Source organism: Lynx canadensis, chromosome B1 (assembly GCF_007474595.2).
Source record: "Lynx canadensis isolate LIC74 chromosome B1, mLynCan4.pri.v2, whole genome shotgun sequence".
Classification (NCBI taxonomy): domain Eukaryota; kingdom Metazoa; phylum Chordata; class Mammalia; order Carnivora; family Felidae; genus Lynx; species Lynx canadensis.
The window spans coordinates 138,584,481-138,602,317 of record NC_044306.2 but is presented as its reverse complement, the minus strand read 5'-3'; the positions used below and the strand labels follow the sequence as shown (position 1 = coordinate 138,602,317).

The following is a 17,837-nucleotide window of genomic DNA, read 5'->3' as shown; positions in this document are numbered from 1 at the left end:
AAAAATAAGTTTTAATACCTTAGTTTGCATGTGACTGACAATAAAAGCACAAGTTTAGTGGGGAAAAATGCACAAAAAAACATGTTTGGCCCTCAAATTCTATTCTGCAGTCTCTCTCCCTGTTTATTCTAATCTTTTGAAAGAATTCTTCCAATAAAAATATCCAGTCCACCTAAGTCTTCAAATCTATTTATAAAAATAAGCTTCCCAGGATACTGACATTTGCTACCTCATTCAAGGGTCACATATTCAAATGCCAACCAAGAACAGAACGCAACAGTCAATTTTAAGAAAAACAGAATAAAGATGACCGCATTTGGGAGAAAATGGGAAGTGGTGAGGACCACATATGACTAACCAAAGGGGGAGGCTACTACTCTCATCTTAGATGGCTGCTGCCCATATAAGAAGGCAATTCCAATGTTGCTTGCTCTTGCAAATATGTAAGAAATGCTACATATTCAGGTATTTGTGGGAAATATCTCAACCTAAATATTAACAAAACATCTTCTGTTTAAAATCAAGCAAAAGAAGTGTCTGCAGGCTGTATCTGGCAGGCAAGGCCACAAACTTCTCATCTTAGCTTTAACCCATTACTTCACAAAAGGAACTTCAGTTTCTCGAAGTCTGTAATTAGACTCATAAAAATTGCACATGTACGTTTTTAAATTGAGAAGGCACTACACCTTATTCTTAAGAATTCATTTCTTTCCTAGTTTCAACTGAACCATTTCCTTCTATTATCTCAGGTAATCCAACCTGGATTTCTTCCTCATGTTTATATTTTTATTTCTTCTAATCTGGTAAGTTCCTCAAGGTAAGAACGTCTGTTACATCTTTGCATACTCTGTACCTTCAATATATGAAAAAAATACAATCATCTAACCTTCAAAGATGTGCTAATGGAAGTATTTACAATATCCTGCTTTCAAAACAAATCACATAATCAGCGCAAACTTCAAAACAACTTTGAAAATATAATGTGACAATTATATTCACATTAATTTTGAAAAAAATTGGGTCAAAACATGATCACATACCTCACCAAAACCACCAAAGTACTCCCTTATTTTCTCTTCAGGTGTATCTGGAGAAAGGCCACCAACAAAAATTTTTTTAACAGGCTCTTTTGTTTTCATGGCTTTGGCCCTTTTAGGATCAATCACCTTCCCATTCAATTTATGTTCTTTCTGATCCATGACCTAGGAAATTGAAGTTTTTCATTTTAAGTATGTACCTTAATTTAAGTTCAGATTATTAACTTAATAATTATAGTTAAATAAATATAGCTAATGCCAGGTATATGTTGACTTGCTTATGATTAAAGAAGTCAAACTGTGGTGATGTGACATCAGCTAATATAGAACTGTTCAAACCTAAATGCCAGTTAAGAATGGGGAGGAGGGGAAACATTTAATTACTAGAAAACCAACTCTCCATTAACTGTCAGCAACATCAACGTGATTGCTATTTCCCCTTAGCCCAAGAAATTTCAAAATCTATACTTTTGTGAACTTGTCACAGATCATCCCTTTAATTAGGTGTCTTTAAGTCTCAGTATTCTTAAAGTTAATTTTTTCAATTTAGTAGAGCCTGGCATACAGAAGGTACTCAGTAAACAATTAAAGAGGACTCTTCATAAAATATATTGGTTAAGAACTATAGCTCTAGCTTCATATATCGCAAAAGGGGAAATCACAAATGGGCGAATTAGTGTTATCAAACTATCCACATCTTATATTATTAACTGATCAGAACACATAACACACTACCTTATCTACACTCTCCGACTCTTTAAATAGCACAAAGCCAAAACCCCTTGATCGCCCTGTGATAGGATCTAACTTCAGAGTGCAGTCTACAACTTCACCAAATTTGGAGAAGTAGTCCTTCAGATCTTTCTTTGTAGTGTCCCAGCTAAGGCCTCCTATAAACATTTTCCTGTAAAGACAAAAAGTAATATTAAAATGCTAAAAACAAATAAACTTTTCCACAACAGTAATACCTTTCCCAAACTGCACCAATTTATTGGGCAGTGTATTAAATAATGTCCTTCCTACATAATCATGTATCAAGAACACCCCATTCCAGTTGTTAGGTTTTGCTTATTACTGCTGCTATCTGCCTAATTACAAAAATAGTGAGCAAGCAGCCAATTCTTTTGACTTGCCAAAAAGATAAATGTAATCCCAAAGTAAAAATACTGTACATCTAAGTCTTCCTTAAATTACAGGTTAAGTATTGGTAAAAGCAAAACACAGAATTTTAGCTTCAAATTTCCCTTCCAATCATTAAACTTGTAAAAAGGCTACATAGTCCCCACTGATCACAGCAACCAGCATATTTCTATGCTGAAGCTCCTTTCTATTTAACAGTAATTCTCTCTCATTAACAAAACTCTTAGCACATAAAATGGAAAATTCTAAGTCTCACAATTAAGTTTTAAGTTTTTGGATTGCTAAGAGTCTTTAATAAAGACAAAAATAACGTGAACAATTTAGTGAACAAGAATTACCCACTGAAGCACAATCCACTAATTAACTTATATGATTTATTTACAGTAGAACCTCAGTTAACCAGCAATAAAATATTTAAACCTTGAAGATGCTAAAAGTGACAGGTGGTAAGTGGAAACCACCAAAACACTTTAAGACCAAAAATACATACTCAAAAAAATTTTTCTCAGGTGAAGTATTATTTTTATTACAGCAAAATGCCATAATGCTCAGACTTGGCAGCTCTGATTCCTTTGACATCTGCCCCCTTTGCCACCCCCTAGCCCGCCCCAAAGAGCTTACACATACCACCTACCCTTTAAAGAGACAGGACTGGAGATTTTTTAAGGGTAAACTGTCAGAATTTGTTATGTGAAGGCTAAAACTTTTAAGGGAATAAAATCATGCTTGCTCAACAATTTCTCATCTTTGTAATTGGGGTGAGGATAGGGAAGTGATACTAACTTTTGGCTCCAGGTAGAAATTAAAGCAGGAAACATCTCCATCTTGTGGGCATTTAGGACATTGCCACTAAAGCCAATTCCTGCAACAAGAGGCCAATTGTGTCCCTGGAAGGAGATCTTGTTCAGCTTCTCCCCTAAAGATGCCAGATTAACTGAGGTGTTACTGATCTTACTTTCTCACCATACACTTGTTTTTAACTTCTTACAACAAAGTTTAACTTTCAGTGCACAAGAAGACTTTAAGTATATACTTTGTTTCCCATTTCAGATTAAGTTTTCAAACTAGTACATGTATTATAATGCGAAGCTGGGTCATTTATATGCTTAACTTTTAGGACTTCCTTTAATAAAATCTTCATGCTTGAAGTAACCTTTATTAACCCTTTTTATATTTATAATCAAATGAACATAAGAAAACACCCATAATATACAGATAATTTTTAATTATTGCAAATTTCACGGGAAAAAAGTTTTCTCAATACATTTTCTTTCATTAAAATAATGCATCTTTTAAAATCCAATCCTTGTCACTTAAATTTATGCCTTAAACACTTTACTTTTAATTTTAACCTAAAGAACCAGAGCACTTCCTTCAGAGATGAAAGTTCATTAGCAACATTTATCCTTTCAAGGTAGGGACACTGATATATTTTTATAAATGAGAAATAACAAACTATAATGCAATGACCTCTTGCTCAGGTATCAATGGCAATTCTAGAACAGAAACAACTTCAATTTGAAATTTAATGAATTACCACCTTCTGGGATTAAAAAATTTTCCATCAATAATTTAACAATTTGAGATTATTTCAGCCTGAAGAGAATAAATAAATAACAAAAGCCTTTTTTAAAAAAACTAAAGTTGAGGGGTGCCTGGGTGGCTCAGACAGTTAAGCACCCAACTCTTAATTTCAGCTCAGGTCAGGATCTCAAGTGATAGGGCCCCCTGTCTGCTTGGGATTCTCTCTCCCTCTGGCTCTGCCCCTGTCCCACTCATGCTCAAGTACTCTCTCTCATAATAAATGTTAAAAAATAAAATAAAACAAATAAAAAGCTAAAGTTGAAAGGCATGAGTATTGTCTCATCTGTTCCTCTGATATTAAGACAGAACTAAGTTTGACTTTAATTTCCAAGGCAAAGTTTACATAAGTGTTCTTGATTTAAAACTATTTAAGGGGCGCCTGGGTGGCTCAGTTGGTTAAGCATCAGACTCTTGATTCCAGCTCAGGTCAAGATCTCATGGTGAGATCAACCCCCAAGTTGGGTTCTGTGCTGTTGGCACGGAGCCTGCTTGGGATTCTCGTTTTCTGTGCCTCCTCTGCTTGCATGTTTATGCATGCTCTCTCTCAAAATAAATAAACATACGTTAAAAAAACAAATTTAAAAAATTATTAAAAAAATAAAATTATTTAAGGGGTGCCTGAGTGGCTCAGTTAAATGTCCAATTCTTGATTTCAGCTCAGGTCATGATCCCAGGTTCATGGGACAGAGCCCCAAGTCGGGCTTAGTGCGAAGCATGAAGCCTGTTTAAGATTCTATCTGTCTCTCTTCCCCTCTGTCCCTCTCCCCAACTCACACTGAGGAAAAAAACAAAGAAAAAGAAAAATTATTAAAAAAACAGAAAATTACAAAAAAATAAATTATAACCCTATGAATGAGACTGAGGCATGTTCCATTACTATTCAGAAGCCCCAAATGTTTTTCACAGCATAGGAAGTCAGTTTTCTTAAATAGATAAGCATCCTAACCCATCAACTGGCCCAATAAAGAACTCTCTAAAGAAACTTCTCACCTTTAATACAATTGTTAGTTCGGGCTGTTCAATGTGTCTACCTTAAAGCTAAAAGGCCACTTGAAGATGTTGTTTTTCCTCAACAATCAAATCCCAAAATTTTTGGCCAACTATAATTTAAACATATTCCATAGGAGGATTATTTCCCCAAAAACTACAATGAAACACACAGTAAAACTTCAGCTATCCAGCACCTTTAGAGAATGAGCCAAATATTCCACCTTCTTTAAAACACTGCCTGCCTTCCAATTTCTACATTATTTGGGATGAGTATTTTTTCTACAACACACACTTCTGCCTTCTTAAATACAGTAATCATGATTTAACACTGTATGGGTCAGTCACCACTAATTCATATTAAGCTACTGTTAGCATGCCCAAAGGCTCTTCTGAAATGAGAGAACAATTAATACACTAAGTGCATCTCATTTCTTACTTCTTTTAACAAGTTCTGTTATTCATTTTTGCCAGATTAATCACCTGTTGCTGTTAAATCCGCCCCCCACCACCAGTTTGTAGGGTGGCTAGGTAGCCAGCACTTGAACTTTGCGAATTTTGTGTAAAGTAAAAAAAAGTAAACAGTCTCTGAGCCTACGTGACTCTTCTTTGAGACAAATGCATTACCATTTTGGCAGCCCAAAGCACTTTTTTTTTCCCTACTCTAACAAGGAAGGCTGCTGCACAACTGATAACCAGACAGGTAAATACACTACAATGAACACAAACTGTTCCAGATGCATTCCATGTTAAATATAGCACATTCATAGGCACACCAGAATAGTACAGTAAGAAGGAGCCTATTATCTTAATTTTGGATAAATGGGAATTATTTTAGCCTCTCAGAACACTATCATTCTGACAAGCTCTCCCTCAAATTATGAGATGGCAGAAGATACAATTTAAATTCTCTTTTACTTTTCTATATTTTGCTTAAAGCACACCTACTGTTAGTCCAGATTATCTCTGCTGCCTTGGTTCAAGACTAAGTTTCAGGTTACTGTCACTCCTACAGAGCTGTGCAAACACTTACAATGAGATAGACCGAACTTCAGAAAAATCCTAAACAGCCAAGTTAAAACGTCACAAGACTTGTTCAAATAGCAACAAAAATGGGCCCCTAATCCTACAAGTTTAAAATTTGATCCTTAGTTGTAAGTGAATTGACAATCCTAATTAAAACAGGCCTTCATGTACAGAATGTTAACTCATCATTTAATTTTGTATTCCTATCTATAAATTACTGAGCACCCAAGAGGCAATACAGTATTCAATTTAAAACACCTACTCAATGAGGCACCTGGGTTACTCAATCAGTCAAGCGTCCAGCTCTCAATTTCGGCTCAGGTCATGATTTCATGGTTTGTAAGACTGACCCAGGCTGAGCTCTGAGCTGGGCTCTGAGCTGACAGCAGACAGCCTGCTTGAGATTCTCTCTCCCTCTCCCTCATACTTCCTCTCTCAAAATAAACTTTAAATAATAAGTAAACAAGTAAATAAATATAAAAAAACACCAACTCAACAACTGAAAGCTTGCTTTTTACAGATATTGATATTACACCATATTATAATATTAAATAACAGACATAAAGTTATACAACTCAGTGCAGATGACTCTCCAAATGCTATGCAATGTCATTTAGGAATTTAAGACTGCTTAGCGGGACATCCTCTTCTAGAGTAAGTAAATTTAGAGGTAGTAAGCCAAATCCCCTGAGTTTATATACTACCCCCACCACTTACTAAATGTATGTATGACCCTCAGGAAAACAAATACCCCTGACTGTTTCCACATCTGTAAATGAGAGGACTAAAAGTTTATTTCATGAATCTTCAATAAGGATAAAATGAACAAGTACAGGGGCACCTGGCTGGCTCAGTCCACACAGCATGCCAATCAATCTTGACCTCAGGGTTATGAGTTCAAGCTCCATGTCGCATGTAGAGCTTACTTAAAAAGAAAAATAGCATTGGGGCACCTGGGTGGCTCAGTTGGTTAAACATCCAACTTTGGCTCAGGAATCTCAGTTTGTGAGTTTGAGCCCCACGTCAGGCTCTGTGCTGACAGCTCAGAGCCTGGAGCCTACTTTTGGATTCTGTGTCTCCCTCTCTCTCTGCCCTCCCCCACTCATGCTCTCTCTCAAAAATATAAACATTAAAACAAAACAAAAAAAACTACAAAAGGAAAAAATAGTATTAATAAACGAGCAAGTACACTTCAAGGGCACAGAACGTAGTCTGAAACATCCCAAGTATTCAATATAAAGTTGTTATTTAAAAGGGGCAGAGCACAATTTAAAGTAACTTAATAAAGCAATGTTTTCATTTACTCACAGGCTTAATTTTTTTAAGTCTGCATGAGCTATATGAAGTTGCCAACATTAACAGGAAAAGGCCAGAATGAGGTTTCATATAAATGGATCCTAAGATTATTTTCAATATTAAATACTTAAAGTAATCCAGAGATGTTTAAATATCCCATGTAAAAAATACAGACTAGAAATTAGATTGTCTAAAAAACTCAAAATATAGTTAAAAAATCATCTTGAGGACTTGTCTGTACTCCACATAAACACCAAGTTTAGTAAGGAATTAATTTCAAATTATAAAAGAGGTAATACATATGCAACAGGGCTGATAGAAATATTGATTTAATACTGTTTTTCACACCCCAAAAAACATTCTCTGTACTGAGATCACTAGGTTTAACACTCCAAAGTCAATAGTTACTTTATTTAAAGTCCTTCTTCTAAGAAGTTGAAACACCTTTTTCAAGGTAAAATGATAAGCACCATTACACTCCCAATTTTGAAATAGGGTCAAAAAAAATATTCTGTGATTTTCAAACACTTCCTAACAACTCCTGTATGTGGTTTCATAACAAGTTCTGACAGTTTAAAAAACACAACAGAAATGTCAAGTACATAACATGACTGGCCAATCACTGTCACCTTTCAGAATATTACTCAAGTAAGCCACCAATTCTTATTTATATTTTCTAGTGTGTTATCATTAAAATTATTCATTTAAAATCCTAAAATGACAAAATATAATGAAATCCCACCAACATGAGTAAAATCAGTATTTTTCCTTAGAAAGTATACATTTAAAGTTAAGTAACTAGTTACCTATAACAGGGGGCAGGGGTTACTTTTTACAACCAGATGACACCATATGGTAGGGTAATCATTTTACAATCTGTATAAAAAATACGTTTGGAAACAGACTGACAAACTTTTAATAAGTCACTAAAGATTAACTCCTCTAGCCTAGTATATGAAGTCTCAGTGCTACTTCATCCTTTAGAATGAACTTATATGACTAAAAAAGATAATTAAGTTGAAACATAACTAATAAAATGACAGTTTTTAAATGTTCAACCCAAAAATCTCCCCTTTTTCCTTTCATTCCAAGGAAAGAATGACTTCCTGTAATTTTGCTTTTAAAATAATCTCTCGATCAGCTTTAAAAGGTAAACTCCCATCTACCTGAAGGTTAAGGAATGGGGTTTCCTTAACCTAGAGGTTAAAGTTCTGGTTAACTGAGATTACTACACATTCACAATTCTGTAGTTTTCCATTGGAAATCAATTTAGACATCAACACTGAACTCAGAAAATGATTTTTGCCTTTCTTGATGAAATTTTAAGACTCTTGCAATGCTTTAAAATCACATTACTTTTTAACAGTAGAAAAGAAAAATTATAGAAGATTGCTTCCATGACAATGCCTATTGGTTGCTTTTTGAGTATATTTGCTAGTAATTTTTCATCTGTGTTTCTTACAAGACTAAAGGGGGAGAGGGAGAATTTCCTAGCTTGAACTGTGTGGTATTTCAAATCCAGATAAGCAGTTTATAAGACATGACCAATACTTAACTATCACCTTGATTATTGGCCAAACACTACCAGTAATAAAGTCTCCCCACCCCCAAATAGTCTTGAATATCTAGCTCCAATATACAATTTAATACTCCAGAAACTAAAACATGCTTACCTTTACTCCACAGGAGTAAATCACTGGCAGTATCAACTATTAAGGCACCGGATAAACACACACAAGCTATGAAAGCAGGCTATGTGGTCAATCTTCCTGTGATGAGCATTGTTTCCAACACATAGATCAGCAAACCAAGTAACAAACAGGTTATATTACCTGAAACCACACTGTTTGAAGTGAAGTAACAGAAAAAGATCCCACGCTTCCAGCATCCAGTTCAGTGCCCTATCTACTAAAATGTTGAAGCAGAACTAAAGTCAAATAAAACTTGGACTAACAGAGTTATATTTCATTCCATTTGTCAATCTGCACACACACTTGAAGTGCACAGCTTTGAGTGGAATAGGAAAAAAGTTATTATTCTACTCCTTTTAAAATGCTTTCAAGCATAACACATTATCACCTGAAGACTAAAACTAATTCTCCATATTGGCCATAAACCACAAATCCCAATAGTGGATTCAAAACTTTCTTATATTAGAGCAGCCTTACAGGGAACAGAAGAGCCAGACAATATTAAAAATACACAGTAAAGGGGCGCCTGGGTGGCTTAGTCGGTTGAGCGTCCACTCTTGACAGCGGCTCAGGTCATGAGCTCGCAGTTGCGAGATCGTGAGATGGGGGCCTGCTTGGGATTCTCTGCCCTTCCTCCACTCACACGCTCTTTCACTCACTCTCAAACAGAAAACAGTAAAAAAAAAAAAAAAAAAAAAAAAAAAAAATACACAGTAAATATACTTATAGATCACATGATTTGAGGGAAAAACCCAGGCCTAAGGCCAAGTATTTATCTCAAAAGGCAGCACTGAAAATCCTCAATGATTTTCTCTAATTCCAAACCCTAAAGGTCAGTGGATTTTTAGTATTTTCCATATTAAAGATTTTGAAATGAAAAGAATTTAATACTCCTCCTTTATATGTTCACCATCTTGAGACTCGGGAGCATTAATTTCTGCAATTTTAACACTAGAAACTTATCAAAGGTCCCAAAGAACACTAAAATTCAGACCATATACTCAGGGTCTCAACTTTTACAGTAAACCCAAATTGACGGAATTAAAGGCCAGTAAATTAGGTATGAGATTGCTCTAAAAGTGTTTTAGAAAGCAACGTTCAGAATGCCCCAAAAGCAATAGGGTATAGATAATAATCTCAAGTATTTAAAACAAAAACACGTATGACCATTTCTTAAAAATCAGACAGCAGTCAACCGACAGTAAAATTCACAAAATTCCCAAACAAAAAAATCACACTTTAGTTTATATGCTAATGGTTATAGGACTAGATCTACTGCCCTGTTATTAGAAAAGCACTGCTGTATTTTGGCTGATAACCGAATGGAACTATTTTTGCTTTCTGTCCAGTCCAATGCAGGCAAGTCAATGTACCTACCTTATAAAACTGTCTGAAAGCTAACACAGTATTATAGTTTCCCACTGATCTTGAAACTTAAACTCTCCTCCAGTAGCTTACTATATGACGTGTATATTTTGACCAACACAAAATTTTGTTACCTACTCTAAAAGAACTGAAGCCCAGTAAAGAACATGAGCCCACACCAAAATGGGAAATTCCAGTGCAATTGCTTAAAAGTAAAAACTAGGAATGTTGAGTTGGAAAGATAAAAATAAGGTGAACTGAGAAAACCATTTTATTACAGAAATAATTACTCTAAAGGTCTTAAGTGTGGAAACATCCACAAGAAGTGTAACAGGCATGCCCTCCTAAGAACAACTGTTTATTCTTATACTCAACATTAAAAAAAAAAAATCTTTGGGGTATCTGGGTGGCTTAGTTAAGTGTATGACTCTTGAATTTGGCTCAGGTCATGGTCTCACTGTGGGATCAAGCCCCACGTGGGGCTCCACGCTGACAGGACAGAGCCTGCTCAGAGCCTGCTTGGGATTCTCTCTCCCCCTCTCTGCTCATCCCCCCACTCACGCTCTCTCAAAATTAAAACTTTAAAAAAACAAACTTTAAGTCCACAACAAACTCCTTTTTTAAATATTTTTAGGATTGAAATGTAATCACTTTATTCAAGTTAAAATTATAAAAACTAATGCAAACCAAATGTGTTTAAGAAACTAAATTCAGATGATTTTATATCTAGTAGAGCCAGTCTTATCCTCACTCCTGAGACTATTATGAAACTGCTGCACGATATCCCTCAAACTGGGAGACAGAAAGGAACAGAGAGAGGGCAAGTACACAAACCAAAAAGAAAAACAATAGTATCTGAAACAGGATGAGGCTGGCTGATCAGGCAGTAACTTTAAAAAGTCAAATACTAAACTCTAAAACAAAGACATTATTTGTTAAATGTAAACTTGCTTAACTTAGAATGAAACTCTGTTAAATCCTACTTGCAGAAAATTAAAAGAGGTCATAATCTAAAACTTTCACTATCAATATTTAATTGTCCATTTTTCCTTAAGAGGTTGCTCAAAAAACTTGTAAAGTTACATTATTGGGTAGCAGGGCAAGAGTAATTCTTACAAGAATCGTAACAATGATCTCAGACCTAAGTTTATGGTCCTTTCTAATCACTGAACTGCTTATGTAAGATTTAAAATATGTAATAGAGTAAAAAAGTCAAGAGTAACAGTTTAATCTTACTTAATTTGACACAATTAACAGTGAAAATGAACAATCACAGTGCCAAGTGGATTATTTTCATCAAAAGTATCTTATCTTGTATGTCAAACTAACCCCAGTCTTTTTACTTTTCCCTTTTGCCTATTTCAGTCTGCTTTATCTGCAATGTAAAACTGGACAGATTTCAGTAGATGAGAATATAGTAGTAAGTAAAGCTCGTGTAAAATTTAAATGTTATCCCAATTGGATTCTTCAAATAGAATGTAGTTTGTACAGCTCTAAGTCAACTATCTACAAATTATTGGTCCTCTAAACTCCAGTGGTGGTGGATACAAACTCCTGGAAAACTCAAACATAATCAATCCTAAAAGCAGAAAGATGGACATTGAGGGGAAACGAGGGATAAAAAGAACAATAATCTACCAGCCTTCCAAGAAAAAGTCATGCAATTTCAGCTACATGTGAACCAACCAACTGTAATTAACATTCCAACCAAATCACACTGAAAATAAAAAATCTGGTAAGAGCTGAATGTAGTGAAAAGCCACATCAGCCCGCCTCTGATTAGTACATATCCAATCGTTATTCAAGTTCTACTTACAAATATGGCTGGAGATAAATAAATTTTTGCACAATACATACACACGCTACTTTAAAAATTGTTTTACTTTTCACATATCCAAAATATTTCAGTAGAACATGCAAGACATTTTAAACACACAAGATTTTGTATCAAGTAACCTTCCCATTTAACATTAAACTTAGACATCCAACAAAAATATCTGTCCTAAAAAAAGAAATCAAATTTAAAATTACTGTACTATATTTTCTTGTTCAAATATAAAAATATTACTAATTATATTAAGTTTTATTTAACCAAACCACAATTACATGCATTACCACAGACCAAAAACCATGTAATGGCATTAATTTTGCCCAAAGATCACGCACGATGCCTAAAAAGGTTTTATATCCCAGGCACAAGATATCCTACTGTACTATGTCTAGAATTTCCTGGGGATCAATGGGCAACTAACCAATACACAGCCTCTGCATGTTATGACTACTGAAACCTTTATAATACAGAAATAAAATTTAAAAGTTTTACCATTCTTCCCGCTGTGCCGTCGCTGCTTCAGAGTGTCGTGGGGAGGAGTTTGAATGGCTAGGGAATTAACAACCGGTACAGCAACCAATCAAAATTCTAGTTTTAGTTTTTGACATTGTTAGGGCTAAAAACTTTAATTCATTTACACTTCAGTTCAACAGTAGGAAACTACAAAGGCAGCTGCTTTGTGATTTGAAAAATCAGGGCTAAAGCCTGCCCCAAACAGCACGTTATACAATTAATCATTTTGGTGCCTCTGTCCAAAGAACAGAATTCAGAAATAAAAACCAAAATGTTAAAGGTTTAAGTTTCCAAATATTTAACATAGTCCTTTCTTAAACGATATGCAATTCAAAATTAACTAAGAAAAGCTAGTTTCCCATCCCACCTCCATTCTCCCAAAGCCAGCACAATCAGCCTGACAAGTCTGCCTAGGCTGAGATTATTAAACTCGACATTCTAAGGTGCTTCTCTTTCCCACCCTCCAAATCTCGTGTTCTTTCCCAATAAAGGAAATCATGTTTTCTAATACTGGATCAAAACGACATCTTACTGCTTTTACTTTCCACACCGTTCTCCTTGTTATAGTGAAGGAAAAAAAAAAAAAAAAAAACAACAGAATGACACACATAACCCATTACAAAAAGGAATGGAAGCGTTAACCCAAGAACAGCGGTCGGTAACGGGAGTAAGAAAACCTAACCAAGAACCCCGATTTAGTCCCTCCTGCTAACTCCTGTATTATGCTTCCGCTCCCAAATGCTGCACTCTAGTAGATCAAATGCAGCTTTAAATAGTATATACAACTTATTCCGAATGGAGGGAGGCAAGTCAGTACTTAAACCTGCAAAAAAAAAAATCATGCCACAGCACAATAAAGAGTTCATTTTTATGAAAGAAGGCTGGTAGGCCTCCTTTAACAGTGGGTAAGAGAGCGGGAAGGAGAAATCAAGAGAGACCAAAAAAGGATCCTGGCCACGGGGATGGGGTTAAAAAAAAAAAAATGGAAACTGCACATGAAAAGTAAGGTTACGATCCGAAAGAACAGTTAGGGAATCCAATAGCTGAGGGCGCGAAAAGGGTGCGCGGTTAGAATAACTCCGCGGGGTGGGGGAAGGGCAGCCAGCTAGCCGAGCTAGAAAGAGCTCCAGTCAAGTGCAGGCCCCGCCGGCAAGGAACTTAACCAAAGCCCATAAAGCAAAAGCCAACGTACCAACAAGCGATTCAGGGAATCTCACCAGGCCCAATATGTTCCGTAGGCTGAAAAGTAGGGCCTATGTACTCAAGCTGTAGTTCCATAACGTATTGTGGAAAATCGAAGAGACTGAAACCAAACTTATCCAAAACACTAAGAAAACATTCGGCCTGAAGCCGAGGCGGGAGGAGCTGAGTGGGCAGCTTACACGTTCCCCAAAGCATGCGCTTATAAACGAATCGTATCGTCTGGGGATGCTAAAGTGGACGCACCAAATAAACCTTAGATCCCGGCATAAAAGCTTCCGAGTCTACCTTTATGGTTGGGACTTTATAAAACAAGGAAAAAATGGGACAGTGGGGCAAGAAAAAAGGTACCCCTCGACAGGCGGGAAAAAATCCTGGCGGCTAAATCAGTGGGAGGAGACCCAAGGCGAGGGAGGGAAGGAGGGCGGGCCAGGGAGCAGCATGGTGACGGCTAAAGGTGGAAACGTGTGTGATGGGGGAGGGGGCGATAAGCAGGCAGGGGGAGAAGGAAACGAAAGCCCCGGGGAACCCCGCATAGAGAAGAAGAGAACTGTGCAAGAAGACTGCACGGAGGGCTGGAGGGCGGGCAGAGAGCGGGAACGAGGCCTAATGGCGGGGGGATAAGGAGGGGGAGGGGGACTAGTTGGGCCTGACTATCCCGGGTCGCCCCTTACTCACCCTTCATCCTCCTCGTTCTTACTGGCATCGATCTTCGCCCCTTCCGACTCGGCGCTGCCCCCTTCGGTGCCTCCAGCCGCGGTTCCGCCCCCGGTCCCGGCTCCACTTCCCGCCGCCGCCGCTGCCCCCTGCGCCGCCGCCACCATGGCTCCCTCTTGCTCGCCTGCCGAGCCGCCTACCGCCGCCGTTGCCGCCGCCGCCGCCCCGTCCCCGCCGAACTGCTCCTCCGACATAGTGCTTACTGCCTCCGCCGCCGCCGAGACTACACCCGCCGCTGCCGCGAACCGAAACTAGCAGCAAAGTAATCCCCGCCGCTGCCGCGCGCCCGCTCTACCGCGCGAGGCACACAACAAGACAGAGAAGGCGCGCGCGGCTGCAAAGGCTCCTGCGCCTCTCCCTGGCCTGCCCCCCTCGCCTCCCACACTCGCGCAGCGCGCACTCCCGCTCTCTCTAGCTGCACTAAAAAAGAATAAGCAGCAGCGGCGGCCGCTCTTGCCTCCTCCTCGCTTTAATGGCGCCGCCGCGGACCACCTAAAATGGCCGACGGAAGAACGGCGCGTCCCGGTCACGTGACGCGAGAGCGCGCCCTTTGCGCCTCCCCGCCCCCTCTACCGCTAGCTTTTTTTCCTCTTCCTTTTCGGTCCCGCCCTCTCGTTCCCTTTTATACCTTCCCCTCACGCGCCGCGCCGCACAGCTTGGGGCCTTTAAAAGGAACCGGAAGTTGCGTTCCATAAGACCGCCGCGCGGGGACCATCGAGAACAAGGAACGCTGTTTCGAAGGCGCAGCTAGAGGGGCCCGCTCCCTCGCCCCCGCCCTTCCGACGGTTCCTGGAGTCGGCCCACCCACCCCCCCAGCTGCGAGCCGGAGTCGCGGCGTCGGGGTGGGGTGTGGCAGCACTTCCCAGTAGGCGACTGTGCCCCGTGCGCCTGTGGCGTAGGGGAGGGGGGGAGGGGAGGCGCACACCCGGCGGCTCCTGTCTCGTAGTGCCTAGCCGGAGGAAGGAGGCTACCTTGAGCTGGTGGCCCCGTGACTCTGGCTCTGTCCACCGCGGCACCTGGAGACGCTCGCCGTGCGCCAAGCGGCGCGCGTGCACGGACTGCCGCAGCTCCTCCGCCAGCGGTAGTTGCCCGCGACCGGGTGACATTGAGGTTTCCCCGGCTGCCGCCGCTGAGCTTCCCGACCTCAGGCGGGCCGACTGAAGCCGCTGAGGATTAGGGCTCCTTTTTCTTTTAAGTTTACTTTACAAGTAAGATTTTTGCTTGCCTGTTTTTCTCCTGAAATTTTTCGTCAAAAGAAGCAGGTAACTGGCATATTTCAAAGATCAGGGATTGTTTTGCTCGATTTATTTGAAGATCCTAAAAGCTCAATTCTTTGAAAAATACGGAGTTAGGAAGTGTGTGAGGTCAACCAGGGGTTCATTTCATTTAATGTTTTTTTAGTCCTTATACTAATTAGAATATATAAATGCTGTGAGTCTTTACAAGGTTTCTGAGCTTCTTGTCTTGTGGGATCTGGTTTTTAAAAGAACCGCTAAGCGTTTCTTGCAGGATAACAGTAAAGTTCTTTAATAGACCTATTAAAAATCCCAGATGTGGTGGCTGGAAACTAGCTTATTTGGGCTTTCAGATTTGCAGCTTCCTCGATACAACTAGAAGAAAATTAAATTTTTAGGTACTTCTTTAGTCAACAGTAATTATTTGCCGATTTCATATGTGCCCAGGCTCTGGAGAGACAGAGTAGTGTAAAATACAGTAAAGAACTCTGAAAACATAAGTATTTTTTCCACCATGTAATTAAATAAATGTGTATTAATTGGACACTATCCAAAAATCTCAAGATGTTTAAAAATACCTATTTTTTGTTATTAATCAAGCTAGCCGAATTTACAGAATAATTAAAATTCAAAAATACAGATGAAATTCTGAAAATGTCTTAAAAATACAATCTTGGGATGCTTGGGTGGTTCAGCTGGTTGAGCTTCTGACTCTTGGTTTCAGCTCAGGTAATGAGCACAAGGTTGGTAGGATTGAGCCCTGGGTGAGGCTCTGCACTCACAGCAGGGAACTGGCTTAAGAGATTCTCTTCTCTCTCTCCCTCCTTCCCTCCCCCTCACACGCACACTCTCTCCTCTCTCTCAAAATAAATAAGCTATATACTCCTATATTCTCTTTTTGTTGTTGTTGTTGTTGTTGTTTTAATGTTTATTCATTTTTGAGACCCCGCATGAGCAGGGGTAGTGGCAGAGGGAGAGGAAGTCACAGAATCGGAAGCAGGCTCCAGGCTCCCAGCTGTCAACACAGAGCCCACCACAGGGCTCGAACTGGAACTCACGTACCTCAAGATCATGACCTGAGCCAAAGTCTGAGGCTTAACTGACTGAGCCACCCAGGCACCCCTATATTTTATTTATATATATACTTAACTGTATTAAGCAAATCATACACAGGCGATACAAAGAACGTATCTTAGATCAAGTGGTAGTGACTTCAGGTATGTCTCCACTTGTCAAAATAATAGCCTAGGAGAAAGTGGGTCTTGAGCTCAAACCAAATACTTAAATTTAGAGACAACTAGGAGGTCTCTGGATATTTTCTGTCTTCAAGAGAGTATTTTGATTTTTTTGTTTTGTTTTTTTAAAAATAGCTCAAGCAGGGGAGAGGGGCAGAGGGAGAGAAAAATCTCAAGCAGGCCCCATGCTCAGCAAGGAGCCTGATGGAGGGCTCAATCTCAAGACCCTGGGACCTGAGCTGGGATCAAGAGTTGGATGCTCAACTGACTGGGCCACCCAGGCTCCCCAGAAGATTCTTTGGCTTTTAAGACAGCTTTAGACATGCCCACCTTTTAGTAATAAGACTTTTCCAAAAAGGTTCATTTTAATTCACAAGTAGTCCAGTATCTTCTGGACTTCCTGGAAATTGTATTGAAAATTCCAGAAAACCTAGGAGTGATTTTAAAGCTAATACCTTTACCATATGCTATGTAAGTCTGGATAATGCCATATCAGTTATGGCCCAGATCTCTCTATTCTGTGCTCCTTCATTCACTTACATTCCTCTTAGAACTCATTTTACTTCATCCTTTGTTCTCTTCACGTTCTTCATCTGCCTAGTAAACTTCTATTCCTATTTTTTTTTTCATTTTTTCCACGTTTTTATTTATTTTTGGGACAGAGAGAGACAGAGCATGAATGGGGGAGGGTCAGAGAGAGAGGGAGACACAGAATCAGAAACAGGCTCCAGGCTCCGAGCCATCAGCCCAGAGCCTGACGCGGGGCTCGAACTCACGGACCGCGAGATCATGACCTGGCTGAAGTCGGACGCTTAACCGACTGCGCCACCCAGGCGCCCCTCTATTCCTATTTTTAAAACCCAGTCAAATGTTACTACTTCTGTGAAACCTTCCCAGACTCCCTGAGGCAGATTTAATCAGCCAGTCCCACAGCCTTTTAGCCTTACTTAAGGTCTTCTAAATATGCAATTGTACTAGAC

The 17,837-nt window shown here is 39.2% G+C and overlaps 1 protein-coding gene across 5 annotated transcripts in view; it reads right to left on the bottom strand.

Moving 5' to 3' along the window:
- The window catches only part of HNRNPD (heterogeneous nuclear ribonucleoprotein D), an 18,568-nt gene extending 3,666 nt beyond the window's left edge, over positions 1 to 14,902 (bottom strand). For 2 of the 5 annotated variants that reach the window (XR_003968407.1, XM_030313595.1), the window contains exons 1-4: positions 14,349 to 14,902; positions 12,450 to 12,506; positions 1,773 to 1,941; positions 1,041 to 1,202 (exon numbers count right to left, since the gene is read on the bottom strand). Coding sequence is in view for 4 of the 5 variants with exons in the window: in XM_030313595.1 (XP_030169455.1) it covers positions 1,041 to 1,202; positions 1,773 to 1,941; positions 12,450 to 12,506; positions 14,349 to 14,581 (621 nt within the window). In the remaining variant the exon portion in view is untranslated. The remainder of the gene's footprint in view (positions 1 to 1,040; positions 1,203 to 1,772; positions 1,942 to 12,449; positions 12,507 to 14,348) is intronic. The other 3 variants (XM_030313597.1, XM_030313596.1, XM_030313598.1) reach the window with 3 other exon arrangements.
- Between the last annotated feature and the right edge of the window lie 2,935 nt (positions 14,903 to 17,837).